General features: G+C 45.3%; 2 protein-coding genes across 2 annotated transcripts in view; both read right to left on the reverse strand.

Annotated features, from left to right (window-relative positions):
- ccdc40 (coiled-coil domain 40 molecular ruler complex subunit) overlaps positions 1 to 17,963 on the reverse strand; it is a gene marked incomplete at both ends in the record, with an annotated part of 19,376 nt that extends 1,413 nt beyond the window's left edge. The window contains 18 exons of the mRNA XM_080463561.1: positions 3,488 to 3,733; positions 7,194 to 7,352; positions 7,581 to 7,772; positions 10,692 to 10,812; positions 10,905 to 10,996; positions 11,070 to 11,239; positions 11,337 to 11,550; positions 11,622 to 11,867; positions 12,555 to 12,737; positions 12,797 to 13,140; positions 13,172 to 13,530; positions 13,604 to 13,725; positions 14,957 to 15,079; positions 15,163 to 15,320; positions 16,495 to 16,714; positions 16,796 to 16,879; positions 17,571 to 17,652; positions 17,881 to 17,963. Coding sequence (XP_080319687.1) covers positions 3,488 to 3,733; positions 7,194 to 7,352; positions 7,581 to 7,772; positions 10,692 to 10,812; positions 10,905 to 10,996; positions 11,070 to 11,239; positions 11,337 to 11,550; positions 11,622 to 11,867; positions 12,555 to 12,737; positions 12,797 to 13,140; positions 13,172 to 13,530; positions 13,604 to 13,725; positions 14,957 to 15,079; positions 15,163 to 15,320; positions 16,495 to 16,714; positions 16,796 to 16,879; positions 17,571 to 17,652; positions 17,881 to 17,963 — 3,198 coding nt within the window. The remainder of the gene's footprint in view (positions 1 to 3,487; positions 3,734 to 7,193; positions 7,353 to 7,580; positions 7,773 to 10,691; positions 10,813 to 10,904; positions 10,997 to 11,069; positions 11,240 to 11,336; positions 11,551 to 11,621; positions 11,868 to 12,554; positions 12,738 to 12,796; positions 13,141 to 13,171; positions 13,531 to 13,603; positions 13,726 to 14,956; positions 15,080 to 15,162; positions 15,321 to 16,494; positions 16,715 to 16,795; positions 16,880 to 17,570; positions 17,653 to 17,880) is intronic.
- A 1,066-nt stretch (positions 17,964 to 19,029) lies between these two features.
- Positions 19,030 to 22,791, reverse strand: part of LOC308109893 (testis-expressed protein 2-like) — a 43,360-nt gene continuing 39,598 nt past the window's right edge. The window contains exons 11-13 of the mRNA XM_080463725.1: positions 22,023 to 22,232; positions 20,900 to 21,020; positions 19,030 to 20,589 (exon numbers count right to left, since the gene is read on the reverse strand). Coding sequence (XP_080319851.1) covers positions 20,455 to 20,589; positions 20,900 to 21,020; positions 22,023 to 22,232 — 466 coding nt within the window. The 3' untranslated portion in view covers positions 19,030 to 20,454. The remainder of the gene's footprint in view (positions 20,590 to 20,899; positions 21,021 to 22,022; positions 22,233 to 22,791) is intronic.

The following is a 22,791-nucleotide window of genomic DNA, read 5'->3' on the forward strand; positions in this document are numbered from 1 at the left end:
TTCAAGAATTTTGTGCCTCTTACCATAATGAACGCCGTCACATGGTGTTTATATATTAAATAATCTGAGTGAAAGAGATTATAACTTCAACAATATCTGTAAAACTTCCTGTTACTGCACCAACAGTTCCTACAGAAACATCAACCTTCATGTTTAACACAGTCACGCAGTGGGTTTTCTTTTTATGGGTTTACTTTTTCTGTTTTTGAAGACATGAAAGGAAATGAAAACGCTGCTGCTGCACAGTGGAGCAGTGCTTCTCGCCTCACAGCGGAAGATCCCGGGTTTGATTCCAGTCATAGTTTTTCTGTCGGCCCTCTGGTTTTTCATTCCACGGTGCAAAGTTGAAGTCAACTGGAGACTCCAAACAGTACGTGCGTGTGTCTGTGCGTGCTGGAGTCGGTAAGAGGAAAATGATGGGTGTGTTGTGTTTAGGAGAAGGACGTCCACACCCTGCACACTGCTACACCCAAAGCATGTGAAGACGCTGTGACTCTGACCCTCTGATTGTCTGACCCTGTGACCTGCTGACCTGATGACCTGATGACTCTGTGACCCTCCCTCCTCTCAGCCAGAATAACTTCACGTAGATGGTGTCGTAGTTTCGGCACGTAAAAGCCTGGAGCTTCCACCTCCACGTCTGAGATTCTCTCACGGAGGAAGTTTAATCATAATCTCCTCACTTCTTCCGACAAGTTCTTCATAAACACAGTTTAACATTCTTACTTGGAATGCAGAAAGAGAACGACTCTATGACTTTATAACTGAGATCAGTTTCAGAAAACTAAACCAAACATGCTCCTCTGACCCAAACAGAATATAATTTATGCAAATCACCAACACGCTCCAGTGTAAAGTACACGATCCAGTCTGCTGGATGATAATCAGCTTAAGTCAACAGCTCGGGGGGGGGTCATATCACTTTAACAAGGAGGGGAAGTGAACACGACCAGGACTTTCCCCACAGAACTTACATAACCTCAGGAAACAGAAGAGAAACAACAGTGGATATGCAAGATGAAGAACCAATAATGGGCACAAGAGCAAATAAATGTTTGGAGGGAATAAAACTCCAAATCACTGGTTTTCCAGCGGAGACCACCTCGGCAGGCGGCTCAAAGGTTGATCTGCATTCACACGATAATGTTTCAGTGAGAACATCATTTTTGTGTTTCCATTTCGGAAAAGCTTTGCATTTCACAGCCTCGTTTTGAAGACTTGACCGTTTTCATCTTGGGTCCCTAGTGGGCGCTGTTGTTTGTTTTTGTAATGAAACCACACAGAACAATCCTCCCTCAACATTAACAACAGGAAAACACGGACATTCTAGTGGACAGACGGCCAAGTTGGATTGTTATTACGGTGACTGTCAAAATAAAAGTCTCAGGAGAATGTAGACTGAGAGTCATGACACGCTGGAGGAAACTTTGTCCTTATTGTCTCTACTGAGCATGTGCAGAACTACGAGTTACTACGGCCGTGGTGTGTATTAGACAGAGGAGCGTCTCCGCCGTCAACACAACGATGGAGTGGGAGCCTTTTCAAAAAGTTGTGTTTTCAGCGGCTCCGAGCACCACTGTTCTGTAAAGAAACGACAGATTTGCGTTTTTACTTGGAAAAAGTTGTGGCGTGAACGGAGCCTTTGTCTGCTCGGCTGCAGGGCGTCAAAACTGAACTATAAAACATTTTCCAGAAAGTAGATGAGAGCTGGGAAACAATCCTGTGTGTGTGTGTGTGTGTGTGTGTGTGCTCGCTCTCTGGAAGCAACAAGAGAAGGATTCGTACTGATCATAGAATTAAATATTCAAAGCATCAACAAGCGAATGGAGCGAAAGAGAGATAACAGCTCGTGATACAGTTGTGATTTAACTTTCTCTTCTTTTCACCAGATCTTTGTGGTTAATAATTTAATATACATGCAACAAAGAATGATTAAGAATCACCAACAGTGACAGTTTGCGTCCATTAAGAAGGACTTCTCTCTTTAGATACGTGAAAACAGCAGCAGGAAATACCTGCCACATGAATAATCCACGGGGAAATGGACGGAGGTGTAAAAAGTGAGATGATGCTCTGCGACTGTGGGATTTTTAGAGGAGGAATCTATTAAAGAGACATGTGACACTGAGATATTTTAGAAAATGGGGGGTGGGGGGGTGGGAGGGGGGTGGGGGGGGGGGGGGGTCCTGTGTGCATGGTTGACTGCGATGTGGGGCCTTCCCTCGACGCCTCACGTGGTGACGACACGCACGCTGGCTGCAGGTGAAATGAAAACACGCTCGGCATGGAACTGAGGAGCCGGTTCAACGACATTATATCACAGTGATTGATTCTTCACTGGAGGGCGACTGTGACTCAGTAGCTCAGCTGGCAGCAATGAACACACACACTCCTTTGGGAGGAGGCTAATTCCCGGCACAGGGAGCAAAACAGAGGGATAAAGTATAGGAAAGTAACTAATTCTGTTAGAGTAATCAAATTCCCGCTGAAAACCGCTGGCCTCACAGTATCAGGATACCTCTGCCAGTTGAGCTGTTAAAATGAAGTGTTAATCTTTGCCAGTTAATGTGGATTTACTGGATAATCCAGTCTCTTATTGAGCGGCGTTACTTTTCCTCCTAGAAACTTCTGCTTCCGCCTTTTTTCTTACAGCAACACTGAGTCTGAGGTTTATTTCTAACTGCTGATGTAAAACATCTTTTTCTGCCGTGGACTCTTGGTTCTAACCACCTGGCGACCTGTTCACTTAACTCATCCCACAAATATAACCTTCTTACAAACATGGAGCCATTTCGATGAGAATTTCCAGGGTGCAGGATTTATTTTCTTAAAGCATCGTTGTGACCAGCAACAGTGAAGATCTTTAAGTACAAACAGAAAACACAAAGAAAAACAGAAAAACGACCAAACACCGTTTTATATTTCCAACCTGCTTCAACCATCTGCCCCAAATAGAGCGCTCAGGTCTGGCCAACTACTGCTGCTTACGGTTCCACACACCGAGCTCAGAACCCGTGCTGACGGGGCATTTGAAGCTCTGGAACCAAAGCTGTGCAGTGCTCTTCCCCTCCAGCTGGGATGTGTCGACTCCTGTGGGGTTTTCATGAAGCAGTTAAAGACGTTTTTATTCAGGCAGACCGTCGTCTTGTAGCTGCTCAAATGTTGCTCAATTTTACTTTTCTGTATAACCATGTATGTTTTCCCTTTTTCTTGCTTCTACACTTTTCATGATCATTTAATTGAAATTTTTAATTATTTATTAGATTTTATCTGTTTTTAGTGCTGTTAAGCACCTTGTGACTCATGTCTGGGAAAGGTGCTATATAAATAAATTCTATTCTATTCTATAACAAGAAGGTAAATATAGGACTGAAATGCTTGTCTAATGTCTATTTCTTCACTTCTTCTGTGCTCAGACTCCTCCTCCTCCTCCTCCTCCTCCTCCTCCACCTCCTCCTCCTCCTCCTCCTCCTCCTCCTGTCTGTACTTGCTCCTCCCTCTGTGACTCTGTGTGAGCAGCTAAGGCCTGTGACAGCCTGTGCAGCGCCCCCTGGTGTTGTGGGAACTCGTCACAGACCCGGTGCAGGATGCTGCTGAGGCTGTGCAGACGCTCCATCATGTTCTGCAGGGCGGCTGCCACCGACTGGCTGGTGGAGGAGGCCTGGTAGCTCCCGCCACACACACTCTGCAGCCTCTTCCTCCGGCCCTGCAGAGCCAGCAGGCGGGCCAGGTTCTGGAAGGAAACGGTCAGATTCAGGTTCAGGTTCAGGTTCAGGTTCAGGTCCCTGGGTCCAGATCCAAGATGAAAACTACAGGAAATCCTCCCCCAATCAGTGACATTAAACAAAGTGTGGGAGGACGAGTCGCCTCAGCACAAGCAGCAGTCGGAGTTCGTTAGTGTCCAAAAACAGACGTGGAAAAAGTCATGATGAGAATGTGTTAGGTATTAGGGAAGGTTCTTCCTATTTCTTATTCTTCTTCCTCCGTTGAGACTTCAGGATGATTGGTTCCTTATTTAGTTTTTTATATATAAAGTTTTATAAAGTATTTTTTTGTCTGAGGTAAATTCATCTCTTTATTCCCTTATTAGTTTTCTTGAGGGATTATTTCTGTAATTTTGATATTTATTTTTTGTAGACTTCTTTAAAGCCCGCCTCTCCACCTATAAATAGGTGGTGTCTGAAGCGCTGATGGCTTCCCTCTCTCGCTCACTCCACTTCGGACGTGCAGCCAGGCGGCTGCCCTCCTCAGCTCCTCCGCCTTCACCTTGTTTGGGGTTATGTTAGATCCTTTTTCCCTGGTGGGACCGGTGATCCTGTTTTCACTTTTTATTTCTCCCATCAGAATTAGGTTGGGGTTTTCTTTTCTTAGATTGGGTGTTGGTACCGGCTCCTCCGGCCCTGTACAGGGTTGACCCGGTACCGCACCGGTTTGTTTTGTGTTGCCAGCCCACCGGGTACCTGTTCTTTTAGTATTTTATTAGTTTAGGACACGGGGTGGTTATGGGTTTTTGTCGTGTTCTGGTTTTTACCTAACCCGTTTTCTTTTCAGGGTCAACAACTTTTTTTAATTAAAACCAACGAGCGAACTAAAAGAAAATTAAGCAAATAAAAAATTGTAAAAACCCTAACCAGTTCCCTGTGTCCTTCATAATATGTTCCTTCCCTTCGCGGGGTGTAACATATTTAAGGGGCTCGTTCAAACCAAAATTCTAGCACGTAGTCATTTGTCGCCCTGTAGTTACCTTTGTGTTTTGGCCCTTCGTTATTTTTGCTGGTAACTTTTGTATTTAGGGGTATTTCGTTTGGACTTCGTTTTTAGATATTTTTTGGTGTTATTTTGAGTGAGGTGAGAGGCTCGTCAGGATTTTGTGGAGTTTATTCTGACTTTTTTTGTGTGTGTGTGCAATAGCCAGTGGTGGTTGTGGTGGCTGCACATTTTGAGCGATCACGTCTCTCAAGCTGAACCTGGAAGAGTTTGTGAAAGCACCCAGCACGGATGTGGTGGACAAGAGTACGAGAGAGCAGTTAATAATGCTTGCTGATCATTATAAAGTCGCCGTTTCGAAGCGAGGTAAGAAGGAGGTGGTTAAATCTGAGCTGCTTGAGGCACTTGTGGAGAAGGGAGTTTTTCCAGTCTCGGTGCTCCCAGCAAAAAGTCCTCGCTTGTCCTCCGGTGAGGACTCTGTCCGTTTGAAGGAGCTGGAAGTGGAGCTCCAAACGACTGTCTTTGGACGCGAGCTTGAGCCGGCCATGCAGCAGCGGCAGCAGCAAAAGATGATCTCGTTTGATGTGAGTAAAAATATTCGTCTTGTTCCACAATTTAATGAAAAAGATGTGGACAGATATTTTACTCTTTTTGAGAGAGTGGCCGGGTCTCTTAAATGGCCTACAGATGCGTGGACAGTTTTGTTGCGGTGTTCATTGGTTGGGATGGCGCAGGAAGCTTATTCGTCATTGTCTGCTACTGATAGCCTCGATTTTGAGAAAGTTAAAGCTGCGGTTGTCCCGGAGGCCTATCGGCAGACATTTAGAAAGCTGAGAAAACAGTGTAATCAGTCTTATGTGGACTTTGTGAGGGAGAAAGAAGTGCTCTTCGATCGGTGGAGTGCGTCTCGAAACGTCACTGATTTCAACCGGCTCAGAACTTCACACAGAAACCAAAAGACAAACTGCTGTGAGGAGGATTTTGCAGATTTCAGCCAAAACCTCGATGAAGTTCAGTCGTGTTGCATCATTATCATAAGTCGAAAGGAGAAATTGTTTCCAGAGGAAGAGTCCTCGTTCTGAATCATGTTTCCCACCTGAAGCTCTCTGGAGCCGCCACACGAGGCCGTTCCACACGTTTAACGCCTCAATCGCACCACAGTTCAGTCTAATTTGACCAATCGTGACCCTGTGAAGAACCCGGGAGCTGACAAACAAAGAGCTACTGCATGTCAGTTTCCTGGAGGACCAATGGAAACTATGATGAAAACAAGCTGCAGGAAACATTCCTGCCCCGCCCTCCTTAGTTCTGACTGCATGTAAAATTGTCACAAAGCTGTCGGTGCATATTTCCCTTCTGAGCAACACTCAGCCTATGTACAAGGTGTGTTTTTACTCGAAGTATGACGAGGGAGTTCTTCACCAGCCTTTTCTAACGTCACACCAACAGTATCAACGAGAGTGACTGAGAACACGAGAACTTGGGTCGTTCACCACAGAAGATCTTCATCCTCCGTCTCAGCCGATCGTCTGCCTCCTGCCGCCAGTCCATTCATGCTTCTTAAAAATACTAAAAATGTTTTTAATCTGATGTGAAAATCAAAGTTAACTGAAGGAAGATGAATTCCAAGCAGCTTTTGATCGTCTTCCTGAAGGAGCAGGAGAACAAACCACAGATCTGCAGTGGAAATAAGCTGCCGGTCAATGTTGTGGGTCGATCCCCCACCTCTCGAGTCGAGCGGGGGTATGAGTGGATGAATGTGACTGTTGAAGCAGTGAAAAGAGGAATCCATGCCTTTAGGTTCTGCTAGAATATCAGAACAGACGTCGCCTGTGGTGATTTCAGACCCACTGAGGGTAAAACCCTCAAATTAAACACCTTGTTAGCACTGAAACAAAACCAATCACTGAGCACTGCACAGCAGGAACATCTCAGGGTGGGCCGTGATTGGCCGAGAGCAGCACGGCTGAGATGATTGGATGTTATTGCTCTGCATCAGCACCATTCAAAAAGAAACAGCACTCTACTGCTAATGAGTGACAACTAACATATGGACGAGTGGATGATCTTTTTATTCAACGACACTCTGAAGAAGTCATCCCAGATGCATTATGGGATAACGGTACGGCAGAAAGCACACCAACCTCATGCTTTGTCTCATGTCAATCCTCAGATTGATGGCAGAAATCTTAATATGTCCTAATAAAGTCCAGATTGAGACAAATGATTGTAAACTGCTTCGAGGATCAACGTGAAGGAAAAGACTTGAGAAGTCCGTGTATATCGCTTTAAATCTAAACTCATGGTTTTATCTGATTAATTGTTGGAATTGATCTACATTCATCTCATTACACTGAATTATAAGAAATATATTTAATAAGAAAATGCTTTAATCATCTTTTTGATCCGTTCTTATTATATCTTCTCACAGAAAGCAGCTCCAGTGTGTGTGTGTGTGTGTGTGTGTGTGTGTGTGTGTGTCTCACCGTGTCCTTGCTGTCCTGCAGATTAACAAGGTCAAAGTTCAGCATGTCGTTGTTTTCACGCAGTTCGTTCATCTGCTGCTTGTGCTGCTTGATCCTGTTGCTCAGATCCTCCTGACTCTGCTGCAGCTCCTTCATCACCTGATTGCAGTCTGCCACCAACTGGTACACACACACACACACACACACACACACACACACACACACACACACACACACACACACACACACACACACACACACACACACACACACACACACACACACACACACACACACACACACACACACACACACACACACACAGATGTAAGTTCTTCAGGCTGCTGTCTGCAGGCCCTGAGATGCTCCTCCTCCTCCTCCTCCTCCTCCTCCTCCTCCTCCTCCCACCTTGTACGTGTCCTTGATCTGGCGCTGCAGGCCCCGCAAGGTGAGGACCAGCGCTCCCTTGGTGAGCTTTTTCCCCGGCGAAGCTCGAGGTCTGAGGCATCCGCGCTGTAAATAGTTCACCCACTTGTCTACGGCGACGTCGCCCTCCTTCAGCAGCTTCCCCTGCTGCTTCATCAGACGGCCGAGTTGAACCTGCACAGAGTGGAAACCACAAGCATCCATCAATTTTCAATCCTGAGTCATCGAACGGAGGTATAGTTCAGGACATCAGACCATCACAGGACCAACAGTCATCTACCGCTCTGATGGGAACGTCTGTGTGTTTACGGAAGCGGTTGTGGAATTCATCAGGGAGCAAACAGGGGACACTATCCCCCAACAAAACCACCAAAAAACTGCTCTGAAGTCCAACAGCGCCATGTCCAACACAGGACTCACCACCGGAGACATGGGACCTTACCAGTCCGCCACGCACAGCGTCCACAGAGCCGTGAGGGAGGCCAAGCAGAGGTGCTGAGTCACAGCTGCAGCAGAGGGACACCAGGGGCCGATGGCAGAGGGGAAAGACAGTGACGGACTATAAAGCAACACTGATGCCCACGGTGATGCTGAAGACATCTCTCTAGTCGATGAACTTAATAACTTTTATGAACGCTTTGGCGCTCCCAGCCGGGAGACGCACACCCTGCCCGGCAGAGAGGACGAGGAGTCACACACCGTGACGGAGCAGGAAGTGAGGCTGATGTTTCAGTGAGTGAACACCAGGAAAGCTGCAGGACCTGATGGTATAGCAGGCCGTGTCCGGAAAACCTGTGGCAACCAGCTTGCACCGGTGTTCACAGAAATATTCAACCTGTGGCTCTCCCAGTGAATCATCCAGGTGCTTTAAACAGTCTGTCGTTGTTCCTGTGTCCAGGAAAGCCAAGCCCGGCTGCCTCAATGACTACTGGCCCATTGCTCTTCTCTGTGGTGATGAAATGTTTTGAAAGACTTGTCAAAAACTTTATCACCGCCTCCCGACCTGCCACCGGCCAAACAGGAGCACAGAGGACGCCCTCAACCACCTGCTATACTCTGGTCCACCTGGATATGAGGAAGGGGAATTTTGTGTGAATGCTGTTCGTCGACTTCAGGTCAGCATTCAACACTATAATCCCCTCTGGACTGGTCACTGAGCTGCAGGACATCGGACTCCCCTCCTCCCTGTGCTGGGGGGTCTACAGCTTTCTGACCTGCAGACAACAGGTGGTTCAGTGGGAAATCAACTGTCCCCCTCACGCACCCTGAACCTCGGAGCCCCGAGGGCTGTGCTGAGCCCTCTGCTGTACTCACTGTACTTATGACTGTGTGTCCACATCAGACTCCAACACCACCATCAAGTTTGCTGATGTGACGACACAGCAGTGGTGGGTTTGATCTCCAACAACAACGAGAAGGAGGACCTGATGGAGGACACCCACGTGGAGGACTGGAGCAGAGACAACAGCCTCATCCTGAACGTCACCAAGACCAAGGAGCTGATTGTGGATTACAGCTAGAAGCAGAGGAAATATCACCCACTCAGGATCAGCGGGACAGAGGTGGAGAGAGTGGAGCGCTTCAAGTACCTGGGAGTTAACATCACACAGGACCTGACGTGGTCCTGCCACATCAACACCTGGTGAAGAAGCTCCACAGCGTCTCCACCATCTCAGATGTCTGAGGGACTTTAAACTCCCTGTCATGGTTATAAGAAACATTTACACCTGCACTTAAGTGTTTTGTCTGGAGTATCATGAGCTGGAGGGGCAGCAGCGCCCAGCAGGACGGTGGGCCGCTTGGTGGAGCACCATCAGACCCAGAACCGCCTTCCCCAACCTGCAGGACACTTACAACAAACGATGCAGGCTAAAGGTAAGGAAGGTTCTGAGTGAGACCCCCCACCCCAACCACAGACTGTTCTCTCTGCTGCCAGCAGGGCGGCGTTACCACTGTCTGAAGGCAAACAGACAAGATGAGGAGGAGCTTCTTCTCTCAGGCTGTCTGCCTGCTGAGTCGATCAAAATAGACCCGGCAAATTGCCTTATATATATTGTGTACTTGCACTATTGACACAGGTCTACCTGTATCTATCTATATCTATCTATTATCTTTTATCTGTTGTGTGCCTTAATTTCAATCATCATTATTAATATTGTAATATAGTGTAGTATTCTCTGTATATGTGCTCTAAAATTTAATTCTGCACTTTTAACAGTGCAGAACATGTACTCAAAGTGTTTCACTGCATGTATAATTGTTGCGTGCGATAAATCTTGGACTAGACTTGACGACAGGTCATTCCGAGCCACAGATCAGGGCAGGACCCATTTGATAGGACTGCAGGACCCAGAGAAAACCTACACAGCCTCAGGAAGAACATGCTACACCACATAGGACGATCCAGCCTGGATTCAAACCCACATCCTTCTCCTTGTGAGGTAAGAGGGCGAACCACTACACTTCAGCCATTAAGAAAAGAAGAACAAGAATAACTGGAAAGAAGAGGCAGGAGGCGGGAGGCGGGGCCGGCCTGATAGAATCACACAGATTCACACAGAATCTGTCAGGCCGGCCACCTGATAAAGACACGTCATCACATGTCAGATGATGAAGCTCTGAGGAAGACTGCAGACGCAGTCGAAACACGTCAGCAAAGTAAAAACATCCTGGTTTATCTTTCTCGGTGAAATAAGAAACTATAACTGTTGTGGCGACTCTTTTGTCCCAAAAATCTAAATCAAGAGTCGCTCCGTTCAGGACGAGAGTTTCGACTCGCGGAAAGTAAAAAGTACTCGCAGAGAGATTTTCCAGGTTTCAAAATAATAATGCACAATTTATTTAAACAAACCAAAACTATTCTCTGTGGTTGACTTTCCTAAATAACAGAAATACTTAACATCTATTGTAGTTTCTACAGGCCTGGACCTGTGTCTGTGTCACTCCTTCCTCCGTCCACACTCACAGCTGGGGAGATCCTCACAATTCTAGTCATCAATTAAACTACAAAAACAAGAATACTTCAAATAATATTTCTTCCATACACATAGATCTGATCAGATCTAAACACATATGAAGACGAATAGTGTTCACCTCCTTGCGGTGGACTTCAGCCTTCATCTTCTGCCTCTCCTCTTTTCCCCATTCCGAGTTCAAAGCTGCTTGAGTCTCCTTCATCAGCTGAGTCTTCCTCTCCCACAGCATCACCTGCTGCCTGCAGGCCGACACACAACCAGCCGTGTGAGCGGTGCACGTTTCTGTCTGCTAAACTCACCTGCAGGAGGAGGATGGACCAGGGTGACTCACTCCGCCTCCAGCAGACTGTTGAGCAGCAGATCTTTGTCCTCCTGCATCTTCTCATGTTTGACCTGCAGCTCAATAGACTCGCGCTCTGCTTCCTGCCCACAGTAATCATCAATCAATACGTTTTATAATCAGAAAGCAGAAACCAGTGAAGCCAGCATGTGACACCTTGAGCCGGTGGATGAAGTGGGTCTCCATCAGGGCGTTCTCCTGCTGCAGCGCCTGGTTGAGCTGCTTGTTCTTACTGAGGAGGGAGCAGAGCTTCGTCCGATCCCTGTGCAGGATATTTTCACTCATTTCGATGGCGGCCGCCTCCTGCTGCTGTGATTCACCCTGACCTGGCGGGATCAGGGGCAAAAGTTCAGGGTTGATGTCATTTACCACCTTCACTGAGAATGATGAGACGTGAACAGGCTCAGCCTCCACGTGACGCACCGTCCAGCCGGATCTCCCTCTGTTGCAAGGCGGTGGACTCGGTCTGCAGTCGGCGGACCTCCCTCCTCGTGGCCTCCAGCTTCTGGCTCAGTCCCACCAGAACGTCCTGCTGCTTCATCCACTGCTGCTTGGACGTCGTGATGGTCACTGCCAGCTCATCACTTTGAGCCACGATGCCATGAATCTTGATGTGCATGGGACTCAGGTCTTCTTGCTGAAAGTAGATGTTTCTCAGTGAGACGTTCAGACTCGCCGGTCATGTCGTCGTGTCCTCCGTCGTCTCACCCCGGTGTTGGCCACGATCTGACCGATCCTGTTGTCGTAGTGAGCGATGGTCGCCTGGTTCTGCTTGATGAGACTGTTCAGGGAAGACATCTGGTTCTGACTGAGGGCCAGCGTCTTGGTCTGCTTGGCGATCTGCTCCTCTAAAGCCTCCTGGGTGAAGGTCAGGCCCGACACTCGCTGCTCCACCTGCTGGATCGTCAGTCTCTCCGCCAACAGCTCGTTCTCCTTCTGGACGAGCTGACGTCTCTGGAAGAGAGGAAGAGAGGAAGAGAGGAGGAGGAGCAGCCCAATGATAAATGTCTCTGTTCTTAATCCTCACAGATTAACCTGCTTGTTTTTGTTGTCTTGTTCAAGATGAATTGAGATATATATACAGTACATATATATATATATATATATATATATATATATATATATATATATATATATATATCACAGACAGACAGACACTAGAGAAATAATAGAATGCCAGACTATAGACCTAAATATTGTAGAATCCTAGTTTAGGGACTTAAATTTGCTGTTCGGCTTGATTTTTTTTTTTTTTTTTTTTTATGACAAGAATTAGATCCACAAGATCAATAAAAACATGATCAGAATGTAAACTGACTGGGTGAACGTCGGCTGTAAACGTTTACAATGTGCAGTGAGTGAAGTTTTTTAATGATACTGAGTGTTTGTCAATGAAAAGCGACTGACGTGACCAATCGGTCTCACGGAGCTCTACTGCTCCGGTTTCTCTTACAGTATTCTAGATAACTAAAGCGGATGATGAGTTACGCTCGTGAGACGTTCTGTCAGTGAAGAAAAGATAAAAGTGTTTATGTTGATGAGCTCGTCGTTCCAGATCTTCAGAACATCACCACCACACCACCTTGACCTCACCAACATCCAGGGACGGTTTGTCAACATCATGAACAGACTGGTCCTGACCTTCTCCTTCCTGAGTGCCGCCATCCTGCCGGTGAGCCGCCTGGAGTACTTGGCGGCGTTGGTGTGGCTGAGCTTCTGCTGCAGGTGAGTCATGATTGTGTCCTCCTGCTCCAGACGGGCGGCCATTTTCTTCTCCATCTGCTTCCTCTGACCGTTCAGCTCAGACCGAAGGCTTCGGGTTTCCTGCCAAGCAAACAAGCCAGGCATCACCAGGTGAACCTGCAGTCTCAGGGGTACTGCACGAGCATGAGCATGAGCATGAGCATGAGCATGAGCATGAGCATGAGCATGCAGATGAATATATGGATGAGCATGAGGATGAAGATGGTGATGAGGATGAGAATAAGCATGAGGATGGTGATAAGGAAGAGCTTGAGGATGAGGGTGAACAAGAGGATGTGCATGAGGATGATGAGGATGAGTGTGAAGATGAGGATGAGCATGAGCGAGAGAGTGAAGATGATGATAAGGATGAGGATGAAGATGAGTGAGATGATGAAGATGAGGATGAGCAAGATGATGGGGATGAAGATGAGGGTGAAGATGAGGATGAGTGTAAGGATGAGGATGAGTATGATGATGATGACTGTGAGGATGAGGATGATGTGGAGGATGACTGTGAGGGTGAGTGTGAGGATGATCAGGATGATTGTGAAGATGAGGAAGATGATGAGGATGAGGATGATTTAGAGGATGATTGTGAGGATGAGCGTGATGTTTCAGGGCGTCCACCTCTGTGAATGTGTCCTGGATGAGCTCGGTCTCCTTCAGTGTGCAGAGCAAGGTCCTGTAGATGCTCAGCAGAGCTTCTCTCTGGTTCTGCTTCTGAGCGATCAGCTTCCTGGAGGTGCTGCCGTCCAGTTCAGACCTCTTCAGCTGCATCGTCAGCGTCTCATTCTTCTCCTCTTCCTCAGTAATGGACTTCCTGTAGCCTTCGATCTCTCTTTGCACCAAAACCAGCTTGTGCTCGACGCCGCTGTGTGAGAGTGAAACCGTGAGAAGGACTGAAACATCTTTAAACACCGAGTGTTTCTCTGTCGCGTTCTCACCGGACGGCCTCCTGCATGCTGCTGCAGGCCTCATCTTGCCTCCTCAGGGCCAGCAGGCTGCTGTTCCACTGCTGAGTCAGCTGTTTCTGCATCATCATCAGCACCTCCAGGTTCATGTCCACCTGCACCAGGACACAAACACAGCGAAACAGATCGGAACATATTAAACATCTGATGTACCGTCTAGCTCCCAGTTGGAGAGCACTGCTTAATAGAAGAACACCCCCCCCCCCCTTTTCTAAAGATGTGGAGCGTGGGAAGAAAGATCAAACCTCACCAGTTGGTGAGGTTTGAACTAAGTAAAATGTAGAGTCACAGCGCAGCACCGGGCAGGCTGCCCGCTCATTAAGGTGTGTTCACAGTTAAAACCTCTCAGTGCACGATGGTTTGTCTGCTCTTATCAGGTCCCGTCGTCCAAGGTTTGACTTTACGCATATTTTAGACGGCTTTGAGCAAACCATGCACTATTCTTTTGGACTTTTTTTTTTCGGAAAATGGACGGTCCAAATGACGGCGTGAGGCTCGCTGCCTAAATCTGTGCGTGTTCCCAATAGACATGAATATACGGTATTTACTGGACTTCAGCTTTGTGACAGCAGCAGACTGTAAGCTTCATGACCAAACAGTGGTTTTGTTATCTGGAGCCGAGAAACACAATTAACCTTTAAATGAGGATTAGATCGCTCATGAAGTTTATAGATGAATATTTACTTTTGCTATTCAAATAAAAACTGCATCCTGGGTTGTATTTTACAAAGTTTGATAACTACAATTTAGAACAATAGACTTTTCTTTTTTTTCAACGTACACATTATTAGTGGTTTAACTTTTGAAGCCCTGCGACCCTGAACAGGAGAAGCAGGATAGAAAATAGATGGATGGACTCGTGGATCTTTTTTGTTTTTTTTGTCCTATTTTACCTTCTTGTAGCTAAGTTACCCATTTATCTATCTTGACTGTGATTGTGATTATTATCTTATGATTTAAGCTGATTTGGCTATTTTATATTGTTTCAAATCTTTTCGACCTTTTTGTATTTTGATTGTTAGCTGCTTTGTGTACTTTTCAGTTTTCGAGTAATTTTTTTCTATTATTTCACTATTTATGGCTGACTTCATGTATAACTATTCATACATTTTTTTATTCAACTATTTTAGCCAATTTTAAGCAAATATAACAATTTCTCTATAAAAATTTAAGCATTTTTTTGGGGGGGGGGGGGGGGGGGGAGTCCTTTTGAAAAAGAAATAAATAAAAAATAAGATCTACTTGTATTTAAACCTCCAGCCAGCCACAGGGTGGAGCCAAAGAGCCGCGTGTGGCTGCAGATCAGTTGGAAGCAGTGAAATGTACCTCAGAGAGACTCTCTTTGACGGCCTCTGTTTCCTCTGATTCAACCCTGATGTGAGCCTCCATCAGGCTCCTCTGCTCAGTCAGCCTCTCCAGCTCCACGGTCAGACGCTCCACATAACAATCCTGAGGACCAGAACACATTCAAATCAACCACGATCACTCCCTTCCACAGGAACGTGAGACGTTAAAGCTCCTCACTGAACCACCTGCTTCAGTTTCTGCTCCTCGGCCTGCGTCCTCCTGCTGGCCGCTTTGCGTGTGACGTTGTGCAGAGTTTTGACTCTGGAGCTCAGATCCTCGCTGACTTCTTGTGTGGACAGAAGATGCTGCGTGAGCTTATCCAGGGCCGCCTGGAGGCGTGAAACTGGGAAAACATGCAGGAGTCCACATCATCAAGAGGATCCACAACTTCAAGCTGCTGCTGGGAAGGAAGACTGAAGTTCAATTTAGTTCGGCAACTTTGATTCAGAGGAAAACAAAAGTGAAAATCAAGATGAAATCAAGCTGATTGTAAGACGACGCCTGCAGATCACACCCAGCATGCTCCTCTGGTTTCTGTTCCTTGTTCTGTTGTTACACAGAATCTAACATACCTGAATTTTACACCCTCAATTGAGACAAATGTGCTTATATAAATATTTCAAAGAAAACAAAACATATATTTTATACTGCATATTTGCTTCTTCTAATAGGATTAAGCATTAGGATCTGTGTAATGCCACTGTTCTTCACTAGGTGGCAGTAGTGAGCTGCTGTTAATTTCTAAAGGTTCTCCAGTAGTACTAATCGTCCCCATACCTGGAATGACGCCCCAGAAGTGAAGACAGTCTGTCCTCTCTGTCCCCGGCTTGTTTCAGTTTTTAAAAAGTGTGTTGCTCCAACGAGCCAATCAGAGATCAAACCCTATATCGTGTATAGAGGGTTTAGCCAATCAGAATCAAGGTAGGCCCTCCCTTTGACTCCTCCCACAATTAGGCAGCTCTGCTCTGGCACATGGCACCACGAGAGGAAGTACTTCCTCCTCTTCCCAAGATGGGCATGTGTGGGCGGAGCCAGTCCAGCTCACACAGACACAGCAGATTCTGAATGTAGCTCCTATGATCCAATATTCAAATGGAGGAGAATCAAGGAAAAGCTGGATTTGAGGCATTAAACTTTAAATAAAATATTTTTAGAGCAACGAGACCATGTGAAAGTGTTGAAAAACTGGATAATATGACCCGTAAAATGATGTTGCTCACTGGCGCTGTCTCTCTTGGTGGATAGAAGACACCTCGAAGGTTAAGAGTGACTCACCACACCACCTCCTGGGTCAAAGGGGTATTACGACACATGACGACCTGGACGATGCCTCAGTAGACATTGCATCAGTAAGTGTTGACAAATGTTTTTTTTAGGAAAACATCATTACTTCATGTTTTTGGGAGGGGGATTTCTTAAGATAAACCAAAGACATTCTGCACCTTTGGATGAGGGATTATCGCACGAGGCCAGCGGGACTCATTGTCATGGTGCATGAGAGGAGGTTGCGGCCTCACCGCTGCTTTCAGCTTTGCTGTGCTCTTTGGTGGTGTGGTCATACTGGCCGGTGGTCTCCTCCAGCTGCTCCTGGGCCTGCTGGTGTTTGCTTTGGGCTTGAGCCGTCGCCTCGTGGTCGTCCGTCAGCTTCTTCCTCTGTCTGGCCAGCTGCTCCTGCTTCCTGAACATCTGGCAGGAGATTTCCTCCGTGTGGCTCTCATCGGCCTTCAACAGTTCCAGCTGTGGCCGGTGGGGACAGAGAGGGATCACACACCAGCCATCACGCTCACCAGACGTGTTTTATTTGGTTTTGATGGAAACCTTTTCCTTCAGCGCGAGGTCCAGCATCTCTCCTTGTGCTTGCAGAACCTGGTTGTAGGCAGCGCGTCGCTTCCTGACCAGAGGCTGCCGACAGAGTGAAGGAGGGCAACGAGCCAAAACATTAGACTTCTTCATAAGGGAAGACCACACTCAGCATTTCAGCAGATTTAACAGTTTCTGCAAAAGTCCCTTGAACACAAGCTCGTGTGAATCCAACCATCATGAAGGTTTTTCTCCAAAAGTTCATTGAAACAATACAAAACAATACAACACTAACGATAATAAAATCTTCAGCTATTTAAATAGCTTTTAAGCTCTTTTATGAGCTGTTTCCCTTTCTTTTTTTAACCAAATGGTTACAAGTTATGACAAGAAAAAACTATTAACTTCGAAAATGTTTAAACTTTTTTGAGATTCGGCTGCAAACACAGAAACTCTTTTCACTGCTAAAAGCTAAACGCTAACGAGGTGAGAAATACTCATCAGACATGTTCAGGGTCCAGAACGAACAAGTCCTCTTCCTCTTCATCCTCCTCCTCTTCATCCTCCTCCTCCTCCTCCTCCTCCTCGGGCCCCGACTCCGGATCGTCCATGTCTTGTGATGTGCACGGGTGTGAAATTGCCACCGCATTTTCTTGCACTGAAACACAGAGTGAGTAGATTTTCCAAACAGATTTACATAAAGTTGGTGAAACCAGTGTGGAGGAGGAGTTTCAGAGCTCTCAGCATCGGTGTGAGACTTGCCTGACAAACTAATCATTCTTTATTTATGTACCTGTGTCCTCAGCAGTGGATTCTCTAAGAACACTGAGGTCAGGACAAGGCTGCGCTGAGAGGTCGTCCACTGAATCGGCCTTCTATAAACATAAAGCACACAGAGAGCTTCAACAGCAGCCATGACAGTAATAATGTGTATTTCCAGGCCTACATTGTAAATCTACTTCATAATCTCTAGCTCTTTGAATCAACATGAGTACAACCGTCAATGCTGCTCTTTCTATTGGCCTCTTGAATGTTACGGGAAAAGAGGAAAATCCTTGTCTCCCCCCTCAGTAGAAAATGTGTTTATTCCAAACCCATCTTACCTGTGGAGCGGCTGCTTCTCGTTCTCCTCTTTCTCCACCTCCTCCATCATCATCCTGCAGGTTTGGATCTTCCTCCGTCTCATTCTCAAGTCCTGATCCGTCCATTAGACCTGAAACAAAGCGACACTTTATTTTATATCAGCCAATCTGCCCGCAGCAGTTTCCTCACGGAGGATTAACACCGACTTTTTAACGGAAAACATTACTGGAAACTCACTTCGGTGATTAAGAACAACGACAAACAAAGAATTTATTCACCCAGTAAAGAAAAAGGTAAAGATAAACTGACCTTTTAATTTCTCCGTTACGTTCTATGACAGACTGGGACTCACGTTGCTAGGTAACGGTCAACTTCCGGTTTGAGGAGCGTTCGCAGTTCTCACGAGAGTTTACTTTGTTTCTTTTTTTTCTCTGTCTCGTATTTTTTTTTTTTTTAAATGTATCTTATATTTAACTGTATGTAAAGTGAATAGAAGAACATGGACAGACACTAACGACGCTGTGACGTCACTGCTCCGTTGTAAAGCGCTGTTACCACACACACACACACACACACACACACGGTATTTGAACCCACAACCTTGTTGCTGTGAGGCGAGCGCGCGCACTCACCACCGCACTTTTAGGTTTTTACATTTTGCAATGTTTCTCAGTGAAGACAAACACTGTTCTCTCCTCGTTATACAATAATTGTGTTAAATATGTCAAACGGAACAAGATCGCACATTATACATTTAAACATTTCTCAATTGATTTTCTTTCAATTACTACATCGCTTCTATATTACTTCTTCTGATGCGTTATCAACAAAAAATGTACTTGAATAAGACTTAGTAGAAGTTTCCTGGGCACAATTTCTTATATTTTCCAAGTTGAATACATTAATCATGCACAGTGATGTTTACCTGAGAGGAAGTTTGGAGAAAACAACAATAATCATGTTTCTTCATCCAGTCGAGGGTTTGAGTTTGAGATCTCAGTGAATTGGTGCAACACAGCAGGAGACCCGGTTTCAAATCAAGTCCCATTCAAGGTCTTTTCATCGGGATTCTGCGTCGAGTCAACATTCCTAAGCACAGAATAAACATTTCTCCTGCAATTTAACAAACCAGCAAGCAAAGAGTCACGATCACCAACAAAACAAACCCAGGATTCTCTCAATGACGACTTTATTTCGCACTATAAATAAGGCAGGTACACATAACCACTGAATTTGGCCACAAAATTACATGTAAATCTTTAACAACTTTTATCAATTCACAGATATAAATCATGTCGTGATCTTCATATATCCTCAAAAATCTCTTTTCATTTTGTTTATAGCAAAAAAGAAGTAGACAAAAACTGAAACCACAACCCTTCATTCACGTCGCCATTCAAAAATACTCGCCACAAAGGATCCGAGGCAGAAAGCGAGAGGCAACAAAAACCCACTTTGTGTTACAGTGAAGTGAAAACAAGGCGAGCGCTCCTGTAAACAGCTTGTAACGTCGCCTCTCCATGCTTTAAGCGATGTGTACCTTGAAGCAGAGCGCGGCCCGGCTTTGGTTAGAGGATCAGAAACTTCTTCAGAGAAAGAGGAAGCTGGACGTTCTTCATCATTCAATTGTACCGTGACTTCACTGAAGTGTCTTTAATGGCGTGTCGAGTCCTTTTGAAGCCGTATCAGAGTTGGTCGTTGCGACAGAGCAAATCGCCGACGCTCAGGCTGAGAGACGGAGACTCGAGCGCGCCACCAGGTCCTCCGCGAAGACGACAGAGTTCTTAAAACTTCAGGAAAACCTTCATTTGTGCAACCGATTGCATAACCCAGAAACAGAACCAGGTGACAGCTTACATAGAAAAAAAAACACATATATTCATCCGACATGCACGTTTTTACATCCTCGTGCGAGAGCAGACTAAAGCCTACGTAGAATTTCTATCATTGCACTTATTGTGTTCATGTACTTATTAGTGAGGGGTTTACACGGTGGGTGACACTTTTCCCACATTGTTTCTATGGATAACGGCATCATTGGCACTAAAAAAAAAAAAAAAGGGGGTTGGCAGTGGAAGAGGGGTTCATGGTGTGAATACTGCCAGTTAACACCTGATCGACTCCGACTTCAAACATGGAGTCTCTGACTCACGAGAAGACACGTCCAATGTCCACGTACTGGTACTACACAGGGCGCGTCTAAACCACCTGTCACCTGCAGGCTGTACAGAGTCAGTAAGGTATTGATAATGTTTCTGTCAGGTATTGATCAAGTATCTGACAGGAATGTGTCTGGTGTCTAAGGTATTCGGTGAATGCTTCCGCAATAATGTGTTCATAGGGAGGAACTCAACCTGCACCCAGTCTGAGCCAAGCTGGACTCCCTTCCTATCAGTTCCTAATCAATAGGTTCTTCTGAATACAAAAGAACACTCCATAGAGGTAAATTACTTGGGATAAATACTTCATGACCGAGCAGCGGTTTGTCTTTAGTGTCGACTCCTGAAACGACTGGCAGTCGTGTCGGACCTGAAGGCTTTGGCTCCACGTCCCATTGCCACACTTTGTTTCCAAGAAAATACTGTAAACAATCTTCAATCGCCCGCCGGCGGCGGAGGCTCCGGGTCCCCCGGGGTCCCGGTGGGGGGGCCGCCGGCCAAGCGGGGGTCCAGAGCCGAGTGCATGACGCTCAGCCAGATGTCGTCCATGTTTGGCATGACCAGGATTTTCTGGAAGACGAGAGACGATAACGGATGATTTACATCACTGCTGCGCTTCGTTAAAAGCTCAACTGAAACCATTTAAACTTCCATCACTGAGAACTTAACAGACATCAGTCAAACCCTGGTGAAACATGAAGTCTGACACAGTTGAAATGTCTTCAGGAGGCTTTTTTTCTTTTTTAAACAATCTGAAATGTTTCCACGGTGTTCTCCCGTCTTCATCAGAAGTGTCACGGTGTGTTGACGCCGCCGCTGACGAAGACGGGAGAACACCGGGGAACCAGAAAAGCCTCCCAGCTGCAGTGCTGACGAGTACCTGGAACTCCTGGTCCAGTTTCTTCTCGATCCAGTCGGTGACGTGAGCCAGCGTCACTTCGCGCTCGCCCAGTTTGGGCCGAGCCTTCAGCTCCAGGTGAGGCGGCGTCCTGAAGCCGTACCTGCATCCCGAAAAACCGAAAGAGCGGGAATCAGTGGTTACACAGTGCCTCTCCCGTGTGATCTCCATATAATCTGTTCAGATGGATTATTTCATTACAACACGTTAATCTGATTCTCACAGGGATTTAATCGACTTCAAAACAAGATCGGACTCGAAAACCTCAGATAAAGTGATTTAAAACCAAATCAAAAGGTTTAATTGTAAAAAAGAATAATTCAAAACGGAGTTCTAAAGTATTCTTCAGTAAAACCAGGAGGGAAAAGCTGCAAATTAAAGAGAATTTTGAGGAATGATAAAAGGTTAAGGGTTAAAGATGAGCGGCTCCCAGCAGAACACACTCCCACCACCAGGGGGCAGTAAACACACACCACATATTTCAGAAAGGTTAGACGTTGAATCCATTTGATCAGTATTATAGTGGAGTTATAATCACAAATGTGGCTCATGATCACTGATATATAAGAGGAGATATGATTTATGAAGAGTTTTTCTTAAACAGACGATCAGCTGCGATAATAAAAACTGGGATTATGTGATAATAATATATAATTTGTTTATGGAATGAGCTTCAGAAATACATAAAATCTGCGACGTTAAAAAAGCACGACAATTAGATTTTAATATAAATAATATGAGATGTTAGATATTTGATTTGATGTTAATGAAAACGATGGTTTTCCTTTATTTTTTCTTTGTTTGTGTATTGTAAATACTGCACATAAAATACTTAAAAATATCAGTAAATCTGTAAATATTTAGAATGTGGAACATTAGACTGGTGTAAAGGTATTGGAAGGCTACAAAGGGGCAGACATTATAAGAGTGATCTTCTCTTCTGCTCCTTTTCATCCAAACTGTGTTGAATCAGACGTTCTGTTGCTAAAACTGTTTATTTCTATTTCATTACTCTTTTTTTTTTTTTACTTTTGAATGAAATAAAGAATTAGAAACAAAGAAATCTGGGGGATCCTGCAGGAGGACGGAGGGGGAGCAGCCTCACCAGATCCTGTCGGTGGGCGGTGGCGGGATGTTGACGGCCAGCGTGCCCTGCAGCTGCTGCAGCTCCACGCTGAGCAGCAGCGGCGTGTTGGACACCTCCTCCATCTTCTTCTTGATGAACTCCGTCTCCGTGGCCTTCTGGAAGTACTTCGACTTGGCGATCTTGTCCACGAAGCGCATGATCTTACTGGGCTTGTGTCCTCCCACCAAACTGGAGCCGAGCAGAGGATTCTCATTATTAGATTATTACACATACAAGAGTTCATATTAATCCAGATTATTGGATTATTACTGCAGCAAAATACATGACAAACCTGGTAACATTGGATCAATACTTCAATATTTATTTAAATAATCTGACAGGGTTTTTTTTCTATTCTAATATTTATTGCAGGAATATTATTGCAGGAGTCTAAATGAAGTTTTCTTTTGGTTTAAATAACCTGAAGTAATTTGTGTTGAAAAAAAATAAAGTTTAAGGTCATGGTAATGTGAAGGGCATGGAAAAGAGTTCACAGAGTTTATAATCTGACAGTTAAACTCAAGTATAACTTCGATTTGTTAAATAATTTCCTTGTGGGATTAATAAAGTTATTCTATTCTATAATCCAGAAACTTTGGTCATCGTTATAAAAAAGATTTGCTAAAAAGATTAGAAAATCTGTTAGTTGAAAGATGGCTTTAATAATAATAATAATAATAATAATAATAATAATGAGTAATTCTATTATAATTTATTATATTCAGTAAAATGACAAAATAAAAATAGT

The sequence above is a fragment of the Lipophrys pholis genome (assembly GCF_963383615.2).
Source record: "Lipophrys pholis genome assembly, chromosome: 5".
NCBI lineage: Eukaryota > Metazoa > Chordata > Actinopteri > Blenniiformes > Blenniidae > Lipophrys > Lipophrys pholis.